General features: G+C 38.4%; 1 protein-coding gene across 1 annotated transcript in view; it reads left to right on the top strand.

Moving 5' to 3' along the window:
- The window catches only part of TINAG (tubulointerstitial nephritis antigen), a 98772-nt gene that overhangs the window by 12480 nt on the left and 63017 nt on the right, over nt 1–23275 (top strand). Inside the window, exon 4 of the mRNA XM_004267771.1 lies at nt 2613–2727. Coding sequence (XP_004267819.1) covers nt 2613–2727 — 115 coding nt within the window. The remainder of the gene's footprint in view (nt 1–2612; nt 2728–23275) is intronic.

Genomic DNA, 23275 nt, shown 5'->3' with positions numbered 1-23275 from the left:
CTTTCATGGTTATCCTTCTAAAACAAAGCTTTGATTCTGCCACTCAGGTTCTTAAAAAGTCTTCAATGACACTCCATTGCTTTAGAATATAATTTTACTTCTCAGCATAAATAACAATCTGTCCCAAATGCTTCACTCCCTCATCTTTTACACTCTTTCCAACCCCTGTCTCTCTGCTCGCTCTCAGAGTTTAAGTGTTCTACTTATCTGCTATTCCCTAAATGTTATTCCAAATTTCAAACCTGCTTTGCTCCAGAGTTGCCTTTATTTAGAATAAATTATCTCTTCTCTCACATCTGGCTGTCTAATTCATTCTCATCCTTCCAGGCTGAGCACTAGAAAGTCACTTTCTATAACAAATTCTTCTAACTCCTTCAGGAAGAGTTATGTTTCAGTCCTCTACTCTGATCAGATTTTGACCTACCGCTAAGAAATTATACATACTGAAGTCATTTCCCTCTTTGTAGGCTTTTTTAGAGTATGAGCTTTCTGAAGGTAGAGAAATTTATTTCTATGTTCCCAGTGTTTACTGAAGAATGTGATAGATAAATTAAGAATGTTCAGTAAATGCTAACTTGGGTTAAAAGGAAAGTGATGACAGACATAGAGGACAGACTGGTTGTTGCCAAGGGAGAGGTGGGGTAGGAGAAGGATGGATTGGGAGTTTGGGACTAGCAGATGCAAACTAGTATATATAGGATGGATAAACAGCAAGGTCCTACTGTATAGCACAGGAACTATATTCAATATCCTGTGATAAAGCATAATGGAAAAGAATATGAAAGAGAATATATATATATATATATGTATATATAACTGAATCACTTTGCTGTACGGCAGAAATTAACACAACATTGTAAATCAAATATACTTCAATTAAAAAAACAAAGTGATGAGCCTAGGTCAAAACGGATGATGCAGAGCAGTGGTGCTATTCATGCTTTTTTGAGCATAAATTATAGTAAATCATACATGTAACTTTATGACCTAGTACACACACACACACACACACACACACACACATGCACTTGTACATATACTTAAATGTATATAAATATTACTTACCCTCACTCTGTCCTATAAACTCTAATATTTCCTACTGTTTCTCTTATAGTCTATTTTATCTTTTAAAATACTGATCCCTATTCACTAAATTGAATGATTAATTAAATGGCCCCCAAATGTCTCAATGTTTGAAAACTACTAGTGTAGGACACCAAAAACATATTTTACTGTTGCGTGATTTTGCCTAAGGCTGATCCTGGTGGTCTCTTAAATAAACCTGCAATGTCTAATATATTCAAAAATTTCTTTATTGAAATTCCCTGGATGATGGAGATTACATTTAAAAATTGTGGCTCAAGGTTGCTTCAGGTTTTATGAACTAACAGATCTTGTAAAAGAAAAGAATTAACTTGCCAGGCATATTATTTTTTTTTAATTTTATTTTTTTTGCGGTACGCGGGCCTCTCACTGTTGTGGCCTCTCCCGTCGCGGAGCACAGGCTCCGGACGCGCAGGCTCGGCAGACATGGCTCACGGGCCCAGCCGCTCCGCAGCATGTGAGATCTTCGCGGACCGGGGCACGAACCCGTGTCCCCTGCATCGGCAGGTGGACTCTCAACCACTGCGCCACCAGGGAAGCCCACCAGGCATATTATTGAAAATTGAGTCATATCTTCAATCATTCATAAGAGCCTTTCACACTGTAAACAATTTTGGTAATAAACACAACATGATAGAGTTTAGATTTGCCTTAAGTACTGAAAATATATTGTCCTTAAGTTGTAGCTAATTCAAACAAACAATAATTAAATTACTTTCATCTTTCTCATTTTTCATCTCCTATCATCTCTTAAGGAATTGTTGTCTTGAAATCTCAACATTAGGTTTTGAAAACAAAGCTTACTTTTTTATGTAAGGGCACAAAATATGTCTCTAAAAAAAGGTACTTTTTTGTTATCTAATTTTACATCAGTTGAATTTATATTATATTAATAATGACTAATATTATTGAGCATTTACCACAAATTAACTCATTTAATATATAATAGAATATTTCAATATTTCAATAAAATATTTCAATAAAATTAATTAGTGTTGCTGTAATCTTTTTAAGTATAACTATTTTATCCTCAATTTTTCATGGATACTTGTTTTTACATGGTCAGCTTCTTTTCAAATCTAAATTATAAATAAAACAGATTTCCCAATTTAACCTATAAGTACATTTCTGAACATTCAAGCTTCTTTCTAAAATACATTTAATGACATTTAGAAGAAACTGCATATATTGGCCTTATTATCACTAAAATCCCTTTACTGTATGTGGAGATTCAATATTCTTAAATTTAGTCTATATTAATACAGCCTTAGGTTCCTCATTTGAGACATTAAAATAATTGATATAGACCTACTTTAAGAAGAGTGATATGCTTCCCTATTAGAGTAATCAATAATGCATCATTAATATAATGAATATCTAGCTTTCAGTAACAGTTCCAATTTTGTCAGATTTGCTTCTATATAATTTCAGAAATATAAATGAACATGTAATGATAAAAGTGACATCATGTAACCTGTACCTATTTTTCTCTTTCATTTGTAAGGCAGATGGACAGCCCAGAACTACAGCCAATTCTGGGGAATGACTTTGGAGGAGGGTTTCACATATCGCCTTGGCACCCTGCCACCCAGCCCCTTGCTTCTGAGTATGAATGAAGTGGCAGTAGGTATCCTCTCTGTTTGACTCATGTATGTGTGTGTTTGTATAAGTGTGTTCATAGGTGCATATAAAGCAATTTTAAATAACTAAAATAGTGAGTTTAGTGCTTTCCGAGATAATTTTTGTCATATAAATTAAAAAAAACTTTTCCCCAAAATGGTTGTTACATCCCCCCAAATTTTCATGTGGACTTTGAAATTTCACTAATATTAATTAGATATAGTTTCCTCTCTTCAGGAATGATTGTGTTCATTTACATTGCTAATCATTGCAGAGAAATTCATGTTTCTGATGATTGGCTTGTCGGTGACCCAATGCTTAAGCAAGTCATTAGTTGTCCTTATTTTTCTTTTTCTAAGTAAACTTAGTTATTTTGTGAATTCATCAAAACAGAGTTTTGACAGCTCTTGGGTACTCCATTATGAAATGAAGATAAAATACATGCCAGTAACTGCAGACAGGTATGCTATGATGACTAGCAGAAGTTTATCCTCAAAAATCCTCACATTTTCCATTTAAAGAACACCTTCAAATTTCCCTGATGAGCTGGCAAACTCCTTCATGAAATTGCCATGTTTCGTAACACCCTCATGTTTCTAATACTATTGTATTGGTTTTCCCTTTCATTTTCAAGTGGTGTTATCTTCTGATAATATGTACCTTGCATAAAGAATCTTCCACCTGTCTAGTTATCACAGATGTCTAACTTAGAGCTGCAGTTTTACCATCCCATTTGTGGTGTCTCTCAGTTGAGATTTTGATTGTATTCAAGGCCTGCTACAAATGCCCAAGGCATTTGTATCATTTTTTTTTTAGATTCTACATATAAGTGATATCATATGATATTTGTCTTTCTCTGTCTGACTTACTTCAAAAACAAACTTTTGGTTACCAAAGGGGAAGGGTGGGAGGGAGGAATAAATTAGGAGTTTGGGATTAACATATGCACACTACTATATACAAAATAGATTATCAACAAAGACCTACTCTATAGCACAGGGAACTATACTCAGTATTCTGTAATAACCTATATGGGAAAGAATCTGAAAAAGAATGGATATGTGTATATGGATAAATGAATCACTTTGCTGTATACCTGAAACTAACACAGCACTGTAAATTAACTATACTCCAATATAAACTAAAAATTAAATTTAAAAAAATGTCCAGGGCAGAGAGGGGTTTCCTGGCTGCTGGAGAACTGGCTCTTCCCTCTGCAATGAAGGTGGCAGGTCCTGGCTGCCTGGAAGCTCTCAGCATCTCAGAGCAAGCAGAGCTGTTATTTATGCTGTTGGATGAGTTGTAAATCCACAAGTTCCTCATTAAATGTTCAATGTGCTTTGCTTTCAAAAGATGTAATCCCCTGACTAATTATTCCAGTTCAAATTCCAGTAGCAGGACCTGCTAAATTATAACTAGTATCAGAAAAGATCATAATAGCTGCCATGTATTGAGTAGTTGTGTGCCAATCACTCTTATCAGCACTTTCATACATTATCTCATCCAATTCCCAGCTTGATGTAGTGGGTACTGTAATTCTCCACATTTTAAAGACAAGAACATTGACACAGAGAGAGGCCAAGTCACACGGAGATGGAGAGGAGAGAAAAGCCACCATAGAATTACTTAAATGGCAGAGTCAGGACTTTAAAAGATCTGCCCCCAAATGGTTCCTAGACTTCCGGTTTAATCAGTTAGCTTTGGCCAGTTCAGGTTCAAAACAGCAAAAAGTCTTTTCATCTTGGAGCCAGAACTAACTTTATGAAATGATCAGCTTAGATATATTTTTGGATTTTTTCCACAATCAGTAAGACATAACATCTTCAGAGGTGTGGCTCATATTCATAGCTTTTATTGACTTACTTATAAGATCAATTGGAAAAGAGTTATTTTTTCTGGCTGTTTACTTTTTCAATTTTGTCCTTATCTATCTGGAAAAAAAGAGACAGAAGTGTTTAGGAAAATAATAAATTCACCCTCTTTATCAGGATTACTCTTTCTCTTGCTTTTAGTGAGGGGTCCCAGTTAGCCAAATACTCATTTGGGTGTCAATATACATTTTTTCTTGATTCTTTCTAACATTTCCTTTTGAAGCTTTATTTTTTTGCAATTTAGAGTATTTTATATTATAGAGAAAATGAGGTATGTTTCTTTCCCAGGTTGCCACTCACTGTAGCATAGAAAAAGGCAATCTAATTCTAAATCATTTATTGGCTCCTAGGGATTTGTTTGCATAAAAGTGACTATGGTGATATTTAAATGAAAAATCTTGATGATTAGTACTCTGGGAGAATTTAAATTACCTAGTGCTATGAACTAATGTAATAAAGTAGCTAAGTAATTCCAGGAAAGCAATAAGGAAAATTTGGCTGATCTGTAAGACTTCTGTTACACACAAGGACATAGCTTCCCATTTCTAAGGCACAGTAGCTTGAGGGCTGAGGTCCTTTCAAAAAGTTTCTGAGTGTTTCCCTGGTGGCGCAGTGGTTGAGAGTCCGCCTGCCGATGCAGGGGACGCGCGTTCGTGCCCCGGTCCGGGAAGATCCCACATGCCGCAGAGCGGCTGGGCCCGTGAGCCATGTCTGCTGAGCCTGCGCATCCGGAGCCTGTGCTCCGCAGCGGGAGAGGCCACAACAGTGAGAGGCCCGCGTACGGCAAAAAAAAAAAAAAAAGTTTCTGAGTGTTGGAGTTGTCCTAAAACCTGGTCAGAAGATATCAGAAAATCAGAAATACAACAAGAACTTCAATGAAGAATGTGGGGTCTATATGAACTAAGTTAAACTGGTAGCCACAGGAAGAGCTTAAAAAATAGATTAATTCTTTGCCTGGTGACTACATAGAAAATACCCTCAATACATCAAATTGCCTCTGAATAGTGAAAATGAATTCTTTTGCGTGGGTATGCTTCTGGATAACTCCCTCCCCCTCAACTTTTCCTCAATTTTTTAAAATACCATTTTCAACATAGGATGGTGTATATATATATATATATATATATATATATATATATACACTTAGGATAGGCAGTTGCCAACAGTGGGAATGATTTTTCTGAGAAAATTCACTGCATCCCCAGCCTAAAACATCTCCCTTTCCTTGAGCCCATTACCTGGATGAGAACAGAGATTCACCAAATTCTTTATCCTGGGTAGGAAAGATGAGCAATGAGTCATTCCCAGTTCCTGGGAAAGCTCTCCTCTAGCTGGTTCCCTGGCTACATTGCTTGACTTCAGTCACTAGTCACATAATGTGTCTGCTGAACGTACATTAGAAGAATATCAACAGGTCTTATACAAAGAGTTCCATGATTATATAAATATGAAAAAATCTGTTTAATCTGGATGAATTAGTTCAATTCAAATGATTTTTTGTGGAGTGTGATTCATAATAATAAGGAATAGAAATATGTTGATCATGGGAGGTTAGAAAAAACTAACTTAAGGATTTTGGGAGCCTTTCCTGGATGGCAGTCCTATGTGAGGGCAGACAAAAGGAAACAAAAACTTACTGTTTTCTCTGGGTACAAGCAGACTGGATGAGAGGAAGTGAGAAAAAGGGAAAGAAAGAAGGCCAAGAGGGTCCTGCCTAGACCGTGCAGCTTCTTGTTTTGTATGAAGATTCGCTTCACCCACTTTAAAATTATGTCTAGTGTCAGGTGAAAAATGCCAGCTGATCAATCTTTGCCTAACTTTTTCCTAAAAGCGTTTTCTTGAGATTGTTCAAAGCAATGCCTTGATTGGACAGCTCTGTTCCAAATCGTTGTGCACTAAATATGTTAAGAATGATTAGACGATTCTCTGTCAGTCCATTGAGACTGTGTATTTGCTTGCATAGATTCACAACGGGACCGATGTAGCTCCCTACAGGAACTTTAAATTCTGCCACTTGAGCCTTTTGTCTCCTTATGGTACAAAACAGGTGATTACACAGTTAAAATCTTATTTCAATATTTCTCAACATTTGTGCCATGGACCACCAATCCTGCAAGATTTGGAATAAAGGTGTCCCACCTGTGGTCAAATACACTTGTGAAATGGTGTATTGTATCTTTCTTCCGAAGAGGCACACTATTCATTAGTATATTGAGGACACTAAGAACTCTTCCTCCAATGACCTTTTTTCCACCCAGTGTTTCCTAAACTCATGACATCAGAGAAACTTTTCTTCTTTGTTTGTTTATAATGACTGTTAATACTTCCCAAGATTTAGATTCCATAGAACACACTTTAGGAGCTGCTAACATAAGCTAAAATATTGAAAGAAAAGTGCTGGAGAGAGCAGAAGTATATTCAGGGCTAAAACAGAACTTAATGTCTCAGAAAGAAAACAATTATTATGACTGTATGCAAAATTGGCATGGGCTGAGGTCCTTTGGAGCCAGCAGAAGCATCACAGTTGAAGTCTGTTAATAGGCACATGTAGGCAGTGCGTTTAGTCGCGTGGCCCCATTTCACATACCGAGATGGACATGAGCTCTGCATCCTGTGTGCTTGGCTCTTAGTCTGGCTGAAATGATGGTAGCAGTGGTACCCAGTTCACAGGGCTGTAAGAAGTCCAGGAAATGATGAATAAGGAGTGTTTTAGCACACAGACTGTATAGTAGAGCATTAATGAAATGTTATTATATCATATACAAAGTGGTTCTTTCTCCCTTGGATTAAGCTTGGGAAACTAGCAAGTTTCTGAAACAGGTAAATTTTGTAAGAGCTAAATTACCCAGAACTTAATCATTTGGAGCAGTTTCTTTCATAAAGCAAGGTGTAGCTCTGGGTTTATTGGTCCTGACAGAGATTATATATTTTTGATAACCTGAAAGTTCTTCTACTATGCTCCTAAATCAAATCAAAGCAAAGCATGTCAAATCAAATCTAATCAAAGCAACCGTTCTGTACCTGATTATTTTTCCAGGAATTTAAATTTGGGAGATAACTTCAAGAGGCTTCCCTGTGTTATATTATATTATAAATACTGCAAACGTTTTGAATAAAACATACTATTTTCAAACAGAGATAGGGAAATTCAGAGTTCATTTTTCTAGTTGGCTTAGTTAAAAAATATGTTTTTAATAGTTTTGTTGTTCATTTCCCAGGGAGAACAATAAAGTTAACAAAGCTATCACAGATAAATATCGCATCTTAGGTGGAGCTATCAATATTTAGAAATTATTGAAACATTAAGAAGGCTGTTATAGCATTTAAAACCTGTAGCTTTACTATATTATACAGTATCGATTGATGTATGTAAAAATGTTCTAGATTTTTTTTTGTCAGCCTCATAGTTTACTAGTACATCTTTTCCCAGTCACCCAATACAGAAGATTTTAGTGTGTCTAAGTTGGCATTACCAACAAAGAAAAAATAACATCTTTTTCTATTGTTTTCTGGAAGTTAAAGTAAAATTGTATTTTATGTGTTATGGAATAACTTTTAAAACCACTGATCATTGAGACGAGAAAGGGAAATTTATTTCATCGTCTGGATACTTTATCATTATTTAGATAAGACATGGTATTTGATTGACTGGATCTATTTCTCTAGGAAGAATTTGTTTTTTCCTCTCTGAAATATATTTTAGTGATAGTAAGTACTGAGGGATGAAAGGTACCTTTGGAAAAAATCAGAGTGACTACTACCAGCTTTTGTTTTTACCTCTCATAGGTTATTGAAATTTTTTATTTGATTAGTTTTAATTTAATTATTTAATTAAAATTTAATTTAATTAACTAACCTACCTGAACAAACATCTACTTAATATCAATAATGTGTGTCACCCGTGTAAAGCATCTTGTAGAAACCAAAACACTAATTAGAAAAATGAAAAACACAGTTCTATAGTTATATTCTTAATATATTATTGAACAAAAATGACTATTCTTTTCCATAAAATTGATGTTTAGCTCCATATGAACATGAGGCAAATGGCGTCAGGCTTTTATAATAATTGTATAGCATAGAGTAGGAGCCACTGATGCTGCAAAAGAGCATCACAGCCAGATGTTATGGTGGATTCTGTTTAAGTACATACTTCGCTCAGCTCATTTCAGAATCTCCTCTGCTCAGTGGGTAAAGAACCAGGGACAGAATGATTTGTCTCTGAATTAAGAGTCTTAAAATTCAAATAGCATTGAAGCATTTCCTCACGTCTCCTCCAGGCTCTCTCCTTTCTTTCTCTCCTTCTCCAAATAGAACCTCAAACCCTTCAGCAAACTTTAGGAAATACGCACTGGCCTCACTCCTTATCCAGCTGAACTTGTGGCAGAATGAATGTCTCATCTGTCAAATCAGTTTCCGAGTTGTCAGTTTATTTTCTTTACTAAGGTCTGATGCATAGCACTGTGATGTAATTGAGCATGACTTGACCAATGCCATGGGGCTGAATTGATCACTGCAGGACATATCTTCAAAAAGAAATGTGAAAATTCATTTTTTCCCTTCTCTGGGAACAAAAATTTGGGGCTGTTAAAAGGTAGATTCCTGAGGTGATTTGGTGTGTTGATATAAGGAGCCTGTGTGTTGATATCCGTTCACCAGTGCCGAATAGAAAGGCAGAGACAGAGTCTTGGGTGAAGTAGAAAAGAATAGCTTCATTGCTTTGCCAGGCAAAGGGGGCCACAGAGGGCTAATGCCCTCAAAACCGTGTGTCCCGCCCTGGAGGGGGTAGTGAGGAGTCTTACAGTGTTCAAGGAGCAGGGCGTGGTCAGTTTGTAGACATTCTTCTCATTGGTTGGTGGTGAGGTAATTGGGAGTCAGCATTATCAACCTTCCAGCTCCAACCGGTCTGCAGTCTAAGTGCTTGTGGGCAGCATACAGTTAACTTCTTCCACCTGGTAAGGGTTTCAGTATCTGCAAAACAGCTCAAAGGACATGGCTCAGAATATTATCTCTAGTCCTTGAGAAAGAACTAAAGGTCCTTGACTTAGTTTAATGGTTAAAGTATTCTTATTTTGTCTTACTTGACTGTTTCCCTTTCTTTCTGCATTTTCTCACCTCTCTGATTAAATTTATTCTTTGACTAAAGTTTTTCTACAGACAAAAGGCAGGCAGAGAACATGGGTGTGGGTCTATTTTGGAAGGCCTCATATGGTCTGGCTTGGTTACATGGACTCCCCAAATTTGGGTCTATCTAGTCCATACTGTGGTTCTTGCCAAAGTGCATTCCATGAAACACTAGTCCTCTGATCTGCTTCACAATAAAACTGATGTGAAATCAAAGGAAAGTAAGTAAAATACCTTGCATTGGGTCATGCACATTAAAAATCACAAACATTATTTTCATTTCTTAGAGACTCTCAGCAGCAATTAGGTAGTTTATAAAAACTACTGCATTGAGGACAAAAATCTATTTAATTGTTAAAACCAGTTTCTCAGAACTGTTTGATTAATCAGCTCCTCTTTTTGTAATTATCTATTACAATTTCTCAGAACTAGTGTTCTAATGAAGTCGTTTTAGGAAATATCAGTTCATCAATCTCCAGAGGCACATTTTCTTCACTTTTTTACAACTCTAAAATTGGGAGGCTTCTTACATTTGATGATGTCCTGGGTTCAATGAAATATGGTATTGCCCTACCATAGCATCTTTTTTTTTTTTCTTTTGGGAATTCTTTTTTCTTTTTTAACATCTTTATTGGAATATAATTGCTTTACAATGGTGTGTTAGTTTCTGCTTTATAACAAAGTGAATCAGTTATACATATATGTATGTTCCCATACTCTTCCCTCTTGTGTCTCCCTCCCTCCCACCCTCCCTATCCAACCCCTCTAGGTGGTCACAAAGCACCGAGCTGATCTCCCTGTGCTATGTGGCTGCTTCCCACTAGCTATCTATTTTACGTTTGGTAGTGTATATATGTCCATGCCACTCTCTCACTTTGTCACAGCTTACCCTTCCCCCTCCCCATATCCTCAAGTCCATTCTCTAGTAGGTCTGTATCTTTATTCCTGTCTTACCCCTAGGCTCTTCATGACATTTTTTTTAAAATTCCATATATATGTGTTAGCATACGGTATTTGTCTTTCTCCTTCTGACTTACATCACTCTGCATGACAGAATCTAGGTCCATCCACCTCATTACAAATAGCTCAATTTCATTTCTTTTTATGGCTGAGTAATATTCCATTGTATATATGTGCCACATCTTCTTTATCCATTCATCCGATGATGGACACTTAGGTTGTTTTCATCTCCTGGCTATTGTAAATAGAGCTGCAGTGAACATTTTGGTACATGACTCTTTTCGAATTATGGTTTTCTCAGGGTATATGCCCAGTAGTGGGATTGCTGGGTCATATGGTAGCTCTATTTGCAGTTTTTTAAGGAACCTCCATACTGTTCTCCATAGTGGCTGTACCAATTCACATTCCCACCAGCAGTGCAAGAGTGTTCCCTTTTCTCCACACCCTCTCCAGCATTTATGGTTTCTAGATTTTATGATGATGCCATTCTGACTGATGTGAGATGATATCACATTGCAGTTTTGATATGCATTGCCCTAGTTATTAATGATGTTGAGCATTCTTTCATGTGTTTGTCGGCAGTCTGTATATCTTCTTTGGAGAAATGTCTATTTAGGTCTTCTGCCCATTTTTGGATTGGGTTGTTTGTTTTTTTGTTATTGAACTGCATGAGCTGCTTATAAATTTTGGAGATTAATCCTTTGTCAGTTGCTTCATTTGCAAATATTTTCTCCCATTCTGAGGGTTGTCTTTTCATCTTGTTTATGGTTTCCTTTGCTGTGCAAAAGCTTTGTAGTTTCATTAGGTCCCATTTGTTTATTTTTGTTTTTATTTCCATTTCTCTAGGAGGTGGGTCAAAAAGGATCTTGCTGTGATTTATGTCATAGAGTGTTCTGCCTATGTTTTTCTCTAAGAGTTTGATAGTTTCTGGCCTTACATTTAGGTCTTTAATCCATTTTGAGCTTATTTTTGTGTATGGTGTTAGGGAGTGATCTAATCTCATATTTTTTCATGTACCTGTCCAGTTTTCCCAGCACCACTTATTGAAGAGGCTGTCCTTTCTCTACTGTACATTCCTGCCTCCTTTATCAAAGACAAGGTGACCATATGTGTGTGGGTTTATCTCTGGGCTTTCTATCCTGTTCCATTGGTCTATATTTCTGTTTTTGTACCAGTACCATACTGTCTTGATTACTGTAGCTTTGCAGTATAGTCTGAAATCAGGAAGCCTGATTCTTCCAGCTACTTTTTCCTTCTCAAGATTGCTTTGGCTATTCGGGGTCTTTTGTGTTTCCATACAAATTGTGAAATTTTTTGTTCTAGTTCTGTGAAACATGCCAGTGGTAGTTTGATAGGGATTGCATTGAATCTGTAGATTGCTTTGGGTAGTACAGTCATTTTCACAATGTTGATTCTTCCAATCCAAGAACATGGTATATCTCTCCATCTATTTGTATCACCTTTAATTTCTTTCATCAGTGTCTTATAATTTTCTGCATACAGGTCTTTTGTCTCCTTAGGTAGGTTTATTCCTAGATATTTTATTCTTTTTGTTGCAATGGTAAATGGGAGTGTTTTCTTGATTTCAATTTCAGATTTTTCATCATTAGTGTATAGGAATGCCAGAGATTTCTGTGCATTAATTTTGTATCCTGCTACTTTACCAAATTCATTGATTAGCTCTAGTAGTTTTCTGGTAGCATCTTTAGGATTCTCTATGTATAGTATCATGTCATCTGCAAATAGTGACAGCTTTACTTCTTATTTTCCGTTTTGGATTCATTTATTTTCTTTTCTCCTCTGATTGCTGTTGCTAAAACTTCCAAAACTATGTTGAATAAGAGTGGTGAGAGTGGGCAACCTTATCTTCTTCCTGATCTTAGTGGAAGTGCTTTCAGTTTTTCACCATTGAGGATGATGTTGGCTGTGGGTTTGTCATATATGGCCTTTAATATGTTGAGGAAAGTTCCCTCTATGCCTACTTCCTGGAGGGTTTTTTTATCATAAATGAGCATTGAATTTTGTCAAAAGCTTTCTTTGCATCTATTGAGATGACCATATGGTTTTTCTCCTTCAATTAGTTAATACGGTGTATCACATTGATTGATTTGCATATATTGAAGAATCCTTCCATTCCTGGGATAAACCCCACTTGATCATAGTGTATGATTCTTTTAATGTGCTGTTGGATTCTGTTTGCTAGTATTTTGTTGAGGATTTTTGCAACTATGTTCATCAGTGATATTGGCCTGTAGTTTTCTTTCTTTGTGACATCTTCGTCTGGTTTTGATATCAGAGTGATGGTGGCCTCGTAGAATGAGTTTGGGTGTGTTCCTCCCTCTGCTATATTTTGGAAGAGTTTGAGAAAGATAGGTGTTAGCTCTTCTCTAAATGTTTGATAGAATTCGCCTGTGAAGCCATCTGGTCCTGGACTTTTGTTTGTTGGAAGATTTTTAATCACAGTTTCAATTTCGGTGCTTGTGATTGGTCTCTTCACATTTTCTATTTCTTCCTGATTCAGTCTTGGTGTGTAGTGAATTTCTAAGAATTTGTCCATTTCTTCCAGGTTTTCCATTTTATTGGCATAGAGTTGCTTGTATTAATCTCTCATGATCCTTTGTATTTCTGCAGTGTCAGTTGTTACTTCTCCGTTTTCATTTCTAATTCTATTGATTTGAGTCTTCTCCCTTTTTTTCTTGATGAGTCTAGCTAATGGTTTATCAATTTTGTTTATCTTCTCAAAGGCAGCTTTTCGTTTTATTGATCTTTGCTATCATTTCCTTCATTTCTTTTTCGTTTATTTCTGATCTGATCTTTATGATTTCTTTCCTTCTGTTAACTTTCGGGTTTTTTTGTTCTTCTTTCTCTAATTCCTTTAGGTGCAAGGTTAGGTTGTTTATTCGAGATGTTTCTTGTTTCTTAAGGTAGGATTGTATTGCTATAAACTTCGTTCTTAGAACTGCTTTTGCTGCATCCCATAGGTTTTGGGTTGTCTTGTCTCCATTGTCATTTGTTTCTAGGTATTTCTTGATTTCCTCTTTGATTTCTTCAGTGATCACTTTGTTATTAAGTAGTGTATGGTTTAGCCTCCATGTGTTTGTATTTTTTACAGATCTTTTCCTGTAATTGATATCTAGTCTCATAGCGTTGTGGTTGGAAAGGATACTTGATACGATTTCAATTTTCTTAAATTTACCAAGGCTTGATTTGTGACCCAAGATATGATCTATCCTGGAGAATGCTCCATGAGTACTTGAGAATAAAGTGTATTCTGCTGTTTTTGGATGGAATGTCCTATAAATATCAATTAAGTCCATCTCGTTTAATGTATCATTTAAAGCTTGTGTTTCCTTATTTATTTTCATTTTGGATGAGCTGTCCATGGGTGAAAGTGGGGTGTTAAAGTCCCCTACTATGAATGTGTTACTGTCGATTTCCTCTTTTATGGCTGTTAGTATTTACCTTATGTATTGAGCTGCTCCTATGTTGGGTGCATAAATATTTATAATCGTTATATATTCTTCTTGGATCGATCCCTTGATCATTATGTGGTGTCCTTCTTTGTCTCTTCTAATAGCCTTTATTTTAAAGTCTATTTTGTCTGATATGAGAATTGCTACTCCAGCTTTCTTTTGGTTTCCATTTGCATGGAATATCTTTTTCCATCCCTTCACTTTCAGTCTGTATGTGTCTCTAGGTCTGAAGTGGGTCTCTTGTAGACAGCGTATATATGGGTCTTTTTTTTGTATCCATTCAGCCAATCTGTGACTTTTGGTGGGAGCATTTAGTCCATTTACATTTAAGGTAATTATTGATATGTATGTTCCTATTCCCATTTTCTTAATTGTTTGGGGTTTGTTATTGTAGGTCTTTTCCTTCTCTTGTGTTTCCTGCCTAGAGAAGATCCTTTAGCATTTTTTGTAAAGGTGGTTTAGTGGTGCTGAACTCTCTTAGCTTTTGCTTGTCTGTAAAGGTTTTAATTTCTCCATCAAATCTGAAAGAGATCCTTGCTGGGTAGAGTAAACTTGGTTGTAGGTTTTTCTCCTTCATCACTTTAAATATGTCCTGCCAGTCCCTCTGGCTTGCAGAGTTTCTGCTGAAAGGTCAGCTGTTAACCTTATGGGGATTCCCTTGTGTGTTATTTGTTGTTTTCCCCTTGCTGCTTTTAATATGTTTTCTTTGAATTCAATTTTTGACAGTTTGATTAATATGTGTCTTGGCATGTTTCTCCTTGGATTCATCCTGTATGGGACTCTCTGTGCTTCCTGGACTTGATTAACTATTTCCTTTCCCATATTAGGGAAGTTTTCAACTATAACCTCTTCAAATATTTTCTCAGTCCCTTCTTTTTTCTCTTCTTCTTCTGGAACCCCTATAATTTGAATGTTGGTGCGTTTAATATTGTCCCAGAGGTCTCTGAGACTGTCCTCAGTTCTTTTCATTCTTTTTTCTTTATTCTTCTCTGCAGTAGTTATTTCCACTATTCTATCTTCCAGGTCACTTATCTGTTCTTCTGCCTCAGTTATTCTGCTATTGATCTCTTCTAGAGTATTTTTAATTTCATTTATTGTGTTTTTCATCATTGCTTCTTTCATCTTTAGTTCTTCTAGGTCCTTGTTAAAGGTTTCTCGCATTTTCTCTATTCTGTTTCCAAGATTTTGGATCATCTTTACTATCATTATTCTGAATTATTTTTCAAGTAGACTGCCTATTTCCTCTTCATTTGTTAGGTCTGGTGGGTTTTTATCTTGCTCCTTCATCTGCTGTGTGTTTTTCTGTCTTCTTATTTTGCTTATCTTACTGTGTCTTGGGTTTCCTTTTTGCAGGCTGCAGGTTTGTAGTTCCCATTGTTTTTGGTGTCTGTCCCCAGTGGCTAAAGTTGGTTCAGTGGGTTGTGTAGGCTTCCTGGTGGAGGGGGCTAGTGCCTGTGTTCTGGTGGATGAGGCTGGATCTTGTCTTTCTGGTAGGCAGGTCCATGTCTGGTGGTGTGCTTTGAGGTGTCTGTGGACTTATTATGATTTTAGGCAGCCTCTCTGCTAATGGGTGGTGTTGTGTTCCTGTCTTGCTAGTTGTTTGGCATAGGGTGTCCAGCACTGTAGCTTGCTGGCTGTTGAGTGAATCTGGGTGTTGGTGTTGAGATGGAGATCTCTGGGTGATTTTTGCCGTTTGATATTATGTGGAGCTGGGAGGTCTCTTGTGGACCAGTGTCCTGAAGTTGGCTCTCCCACCTCAGAGGCAAAGCACTGACTCCTGGCTGCAGCACCAAGAGCCTTTCATCAACATGGCTCAGAATAAAAGGGAGAAAAAGTAGAAAGAAAGAAAGAGGATAAAAGAAAAGAAAATAAAGTAAGGTAAAATAAAATAAAGTTATTAAAATGAAAAAATAATTACTCAGAAAGAAATTTTTTTAAAAAGTAGAAGACAAAACAAAACAAAAAATGGACAGATAGAACCCTAAGACAAATGGTGAAAGAAAATCTATACAGACAAATTTTCACCCAGAAGCGTACACATACACACTCACAAAAAGAGGAAAAGGGGAAAAAATAATAAATCTTGCTCTCAAAGTCCACCTTCTAATTTGGGGTGATTTGTTGTCTATTCAGGTATTCCACAGATGCAGGGTACATCAAGTTGATTGTGGAGCTTTAATCCGCTGCTTCTGAGGCTGCTGGGAGAGATTTCCCTTTCTCTTGTTTGTTCGCACAGCTCCCGGGGTTCAGCTTTGGATTTGGCCCTGCCTCTGCATGTAGGTCGCCAGAGGGCGTCTGTTCTTCTCAGACAGGATGGGGTTAAAGGAGATGCTGATTTGGGGGCTCCGGCTCACTCAGGCCGGGGGAGGGAGGGGTACGGAAGGCAGGGCGAGCGTGCAGCTGCAAAGGCCTGGCAATCTCTCTGCTTTGCCCTCCGCACCCCTGTGGCTGTGCTCTCCTCCACAGCTCCGAAGCTCCACCCCTCTGCTATCTGCAGTCTCCGCCCGTGAAGGGGCTTCTAGTGTGTGGAAACCTTTCCTCCTTCAAGGCTCCCTCCCGCTGGTGCAGGTCCCATCCCTATTCTTTTGTCTCTGTTTATTCTTTTTTTCTTTTGCCCTACCCAGGTACGTGGGGAGTTTCTTACCTTTTGGGAGGTCTTCTGCCAGCGTTCAGTAGGTGTTCTGTAGGAATTGTTCCACGTGTAGATGTATTTCTGATGTATTTGTGGAGAGGAAGGTGATCTCTACGTCTTACTCTTCCACCATCTTCCCCCTCTCTCCTGCCATAGCATCTTTAATGTCAGTTCTGCGTGCTGTTTTAGCTTTGATTGGGCTCATCAGAGACTGACAAAAGTCCAAAATGATAGTGACTTAAATAGAAATTGATTTCTTACCAACAAAACTGGAGGTGGATGGTAGAATTGCACTCCTTGGTGTTGGATACCCAGGCTTCTTCCTCCTTGTTCTATTTTCCAGAGGCTTTATATCCGAGGTCATATAATGGTTCAAGAAGCTGCTGCATGTCCATCTATACCCAAATTCCTGCCAACAGGAAAATTTTAAAAAAGATCAATAAAAAGGAGTAAAATCAAGTGCCAAACTTCTCTTAAGGAAGAGTTCTCAGAAGCTGCCAGTGACACTTGTGCTTACACTCCATGGGCCAGAATTTAGTAATGTGGCCACACCTGGGATCCAAGGGGGACCAGGAAATATAGTCATTTTTCTGAGCTTGCAGGTACTGAGCTAAAATTATCACTACGAATAAAAGGAAAGCCTATTCAAACAAGGAGCCCTGGAGAACTGGCACCACCAGCCATAGCATGGTCACTGATTATTTATATGTACAAGAAATTAGATTTTTAAAAAAAAACAGTAATTAGCAAATTATCAAAGCATAACTCTTTCAGAGTTAAGACATCAAGGCAAATATTGAAGATGAAAAATTCATTTTGCCGTCAACAACGAAAAACTTAGCCTTTTCCCCGCCAATATCAAGTACCTTGGAAGACATTTCTTAGTATGCATGGCCACTGACCTTGGATTGTGAAGGTCAGAAGAGAATGATGTTCTCTGTTGCCTTCTTCTGATTCTCAGGTCACTCATTATCCAAGTTTAAGTGGGAATAAATGCAACTAGGGATGAAGGGAGTGATTCACTGAGTGGATATTGTGTAGATATGGGTTTTTTTATTTTATTTTATTTTTTTGTAGTATGCGGGCCTCTCACTGTTGTGGCCTCTCCCGTTGCAGAGCACAGGCTCCGGACGCGCAGGCTCAGTGGCCATGACTCACAGGCCTAGACGCTCCGCGGCATGTGGGATCTTCCCGGGCCCGGGCACAAACCCGTGTCCTCTGCATCGGCAGGCGGACTCTCAACCACTGTGCCACCAGGGAAGCCCCTATATGGACTTTTAATAAGAATGTCCTGAATGTCCAGAATTTGATTGGTTTGTTCTCAAGCTGTTCTGTGACTAGGTTTCCATTACTTTTAGAGATTTTGATTTGATTAAAATGCATGAATTATTGTAAAAAATTCTCCAGTGTTCACCACTGAATTTAATTCTTACATTTGTTCACAGTATCTTTAATATTTAAATTGAAATATTAAAGCAGGGAGACTATTCAAGTTTGACTAATATTAATTTTGAAATAGAATTAGATTATGACTGAAAATTTTCAACATTATAATGGAAATAATTAAAAATGCCCATATGTAATAGTGTAAAACTTTTTAAAATTAAATTTCTATCTTAAACCACTATCATTTTGGAATTTTTGTCTCTGTCAGCTGAGTCACTTGACTTTTTTGCTTTATGAAGCTATCCTTTGACCCCCCAAAAAAAAAAAAATCATTTATTGAAGCCAGACTTCTATTACCAATTCCTAAAAGCTGTTATTCTGTGGTGTTTACTTTTATTTATAAGCCCTTAAAAACACTCTTACTTTATAGGGAATGAAATAATTATGGAGTAATGAGATGTAAAATTTGCCATGAGTTTATTATATCAGATCATCTGGTATCATAAGGTAAATTAAATTGTAAGGTAATATGTGCTTACTGGGCCTCAAATCCTATGGGTTTATTTTTAGGAAACACAATATTAATTAATTGGTAAAAATCATGACAGAGCCAACAGGTGAGCTTCATGAATTGACCTGGTTTAGTGGGTTGGTAAATATGTTTTTAATGAATATGGCATTTTTCCTGTTGTTTTTCTATTGCCTTATCTTATGGAGAAGGATTATCCTTTCATAGATTTTTATTTTTAAACAATAAATCATAAGAAAACAAGTGCATGCTGTCATTATAATTTAATTTAATGTGCCTTTGGGAGGAAAATGATATTTTAAAGTGATGAAATCTACCAGCTAGATATGTGTCTCCTCGTTATTATCAGATATTTATGGAATACCTCCATGTGCAAAGTTCTCTGGTCAACTTTGGAATGGGGACATCAGATTCTGAATAGCCTAATCCTGATGAGATCTGTCTGAAGTCATAGTTATATCTTTACTGCTTCCACAGAGCAGAATGGAAATATCCTAGTTCTGCTATTAAATTAGAATTATAAAGTGATAAATTAAAATAACAGGACTTCCGGGAAGATGGCGGAAGAGTAAGACGCGGAGATCACCTTCCTCCCCACAGATACACCAGAAATACATCTACGCGTGGAACAACTCCTACGGAGCACCTACTGAACGCTGGCAGAAGACCTCAGACCTCCCAAAAGGCAAGGAACCCCCCTCGTACCTGGTTAGGGCAAAAGAAAAAACTAAACAGAGACAAAAGGATAGGGACGGGTCCTGCACCAGCGGGAGAGAGCTGTGAAGGAGGAAAAGTGTCCACACACTAGGAAGCCCCTTCGCGGGTGGAGACTTCGGGAGGCGGAGTGGGGGAGCTTGGGAGCCGCGGAGGAGAGCACAGCAACAGGGGTGCGGAGGGCAAAGCGGACAGATTCCAGCGCAGAGGATCGGGCCGACCGGAACTCACCAGCCGAGAGGCTTTTCTGCTCGCCCGCCAGGGCGGGCGGGACTGGGAGCTGAGGCTCCGGCTTTTGTCGGAGCGCCGGGAGAGGACTGAGGTTGGCGGCGTGAACACAGCCTGCAGGGCGTTAGTGCACCGCGGCTAGCCGGGAGAGAGTCCGGGGAAAAGTCTGGACCTGCCGAAGAGGCAAGAGACTTTTACGTCCCTCTTTGTTTCCTGGTACACGAGGAGAGGGGATTAAGAACGCTGCTTGAGAGAGCTCCAGGGACGGGCGCGAGCCGCGGCTAAAAGTGCGGAGCCCAGAGACAGACATGAGACGCTAAGGCCGCTGCTGCCACCACCAGGAGGCCTGTGTGCGAACACAGGTCACTAGCCACACGCCCTTCCGGGGAGCCTGTGCAGCCCGCCACTGCCAGGGTCCCGGGATCCAGGGACAACTCGCCCGGGAGATCGCACGGCGCGCCTCAGGCTGCAACGTCACGCCGGCCTCTGCCGCTGCAGGCCCGCCCCACACTCCGTGACCCTCCCTACCCCCCGGCCTGAGTGAGCCAGAGCCTCCGAATCAGCGGCTCCTTTAACCCCGTCCTGTCTGAGCAAAGAACAGACGCCCTCCGGCGACCTACACGCACAGGCGGGGCCAAATCCAAAGCTGAGCCCCTGGGAGCTGTGAGAACAAAGAAGAGAAAGGGAAATCTCTCCCAGCAGCCTCAGAAGCAGCGGATTAAAGCTCCACAATCAACTTGATATACCCTGCATCTGTGGAATACCTGAATAGTCAACGAATCATCCCAAATTAAGGAGCCCTGTGGATGAAAGGCTCTTGGTGCTGCAGCCAGGAGTCAGTGCTGTGCCTCTGAGGTGGGAGAGCCAACTTCAGGACACTGGTCCACAAGAGGCCTCCCAGCTGCACATAATATCAAACAGCAAAAATCTCCGAGAGATCTCCATCTCAACGCCAGCACCCAGCTTCACTCAACGACCAGCAAGCTACAGTGCTGGACATCCTATGCCAAACAACTAGCAAGACAGGAACACAACCCCACCCATGAGCAGAGAGGCTGCCCAAAATCATAATAAGTCTACAGACACCCCAAAACACACCACCAGACGTGGACCTGCCCACCAGAAAGACAAGATCCAGCCTCATCCACCAGAACACAGGCACTAGTACCCTCCACCAGGAAGCCGACACAACCCACTGAACCAACCTTAGCCACTGGGGACAGACACAAAAAACAACAGGAACTACGAACCTTCAGCCTGCAAAAAAGGAGACCACAAACACAGTAAGATAAGCAAAATGAAAAGACAGAAAAACACACAGCAGATGAAGGAGCAAGATAAAAACCCACCAGACCTAACAAATGAAGAGGAAATAGGCAGTCTACCGGAAAAAGAATTCAGAATAATGATAGTAAGGTTGATCCGAAATCTTGGAGATAGAATGGACAATAGAATGGACAAAATGCAAGAATCAGTTAACAAGGACCTAGAAGAACTAAAGATGAAACAGGCAACGATGAACAACACAATAAATGAAATTAAAAGTACTCTAGATGGGATCAATAGCAGAATAACTGAGGCAGAAGAACGGATAAGTGACCTGGAAGATAAAATAGTGGAAATAACTACTGCAGAGCAGAATAAAGAAAAAAGAATGAAAAGAACTGAGGACAGTCTCAGAGACCTCTGGGACAACATTAAACGCACCAACATTCGAATTATAGGGGTTCCAGAAGAAGAAGAGAAAAAGAAAGGGACTGAGAAAATATTTGAAGAGATTATAGTTGAAAACTTCCCTAATATGGGAAAGGAAATAGTTAATCAAGTCCAGGAAGCACAGAGAGTCCCATACAGGATAAATCCAAGGAGAAATACGCCAAGACACATATTAATCAAACTGTCAAAAATTAAATACAAAGAAAACATATTAAAAGCAGCAAGGGAAAAACAACAAATAACACACAAGGGAATCCCCATAAGGTTAACAGCTGATCTTTCAGCAGAAACTCTGCAAGCCAGAAGGGAGTGGCAGGACATATTGAAAGTGTTGAAGGAGAAAAACCTGCAACCAAGTTTACTCTACCCAGCAAGGATCTCTTTCAGATTTGATGGAGAAATTAAAACCTTTACAGACAAGCAAAAGCTGAGAGAGTTCAGCACCACCAAACCAGCTCTACAACAACTGCTAAAGGAACTTCTCTAGGCAAGAAACACAAAAGAAGGAAAAGACCTACAATAACAAACCCCAAACAATTAAGAAAATGGGAATGGGAACACACATATCGATAATTACCTTAAATGTAAATGGACTAAATGCTCCCACCAAAAGACACAGATTGGCTGAATGGATACAAAAACAAGACCCATATATTTGCTGTCTACAAGAGACCCACTTCAGACCTAGAGACACATACAGACTGAAAGTAAGGGGATGGAAAAAGGTATTTCATGCAAATGGAAACCAAAAGAAAGCTGGAGTAGCAATTCTCATATAAGTTATATATATATATATATATATATATATGTAGTTTGCTTGAGTGCAGTGTTTTTTGTTTTCTGTACTGAATTCATTAGCATGGGTCGGTATAAAATTTAGCATAGGTCAATATGTAATTTGTAAACTAATAAGGTCTTAAAAGTGAGGAATTAAGTCTTTTAAATTTAATTATTTATTGCAAAGAGCAGAATAGCATACATAAACAGGTGCCTAAGGAAAACTTGTATTCTAATATGGAACTCTCATGAACACCTTTTTTTTTTCTTCTAACGGTATGATAGTAGGCCATTTGATTATTTTTATGGCTTTAACTTTACAACAATGAAATATTCGTAAATTTTAAAAAGTATTTTTCTTTATTTGATGCGGGTGGGATACTGGAGAAATGAAAGGTCAAACATCTATTGAGGAATCCATACTTGTCTATATATTGTGTACTTTTATTTCAAGAACTGATTTAAAATTCCTAAAAGGATGCTATAATAAGTTATTATGCCATTTTACAGACTGAATTAAGTGAATTTCAGGGAGGTATGAAACTTGCCTAAGGCTATCCAGCTACCAAGCGGTAGAAGTGAGAATTAAATCCAGGTATACCTATAAAAAAAAATAAAAAAAAAAAAAGAAGGCGAGGGCAGCACCAGGGTATGGGGTTGTTAGTTTTATAGGGGTGAGTAATTTCATACGCTGATGAGTGGGAGGAGTATTCCAGCTATTTTGGGGAAGGGGTGGGGATTTCTAGGAATTGAGCCACCGCTCACTTTTTGACCTTTATGGTCATCCTTGGAACTGTCGTGGCACCTGTGGGTGTGTTGCTTAGCTTGCTGATGTGTTACAATGAGTGTATACTGAGGCTCAAGGTCTAGTGGAAGTAGACTCGTCCGCCATCTTGGACCTATTTTGTTCTAATCAGTTTATGTTGTGTCCTCGGGCTATGTAATTCTTTTAAAGGTTGTGCCCTGCCCCCTTTCCTCCTGTTTCATATTGAATATATAATATTTACCAGAGTATGTTTTAATAATTAATACATGATATATTGTATAATTAATTTATATATCATATATATAATGATATCTATAGGTATTTGTTCTAATAAGTCATTAAAAATAAATGAATATTCTTTTTCTTTCATAAAAA

This window comes from Orcinus orca, chromosome 10 (genome assembly GCF_937001465.1).
Source record: "Orcinus orca chromosome 10, mOrcOrc1.1, whole genome shotgun sequence".
Classification (NCBI taxonomy): domain Eukaryota; kingdom Metazoa; phylum Chordata; class Mammalia; order Artiodactyla; family Delphinidae; genus Orcinus; species Orcinus orca.
This window is presented reverse-complemented; position numbering and strand designations above follow the sequence as displayed.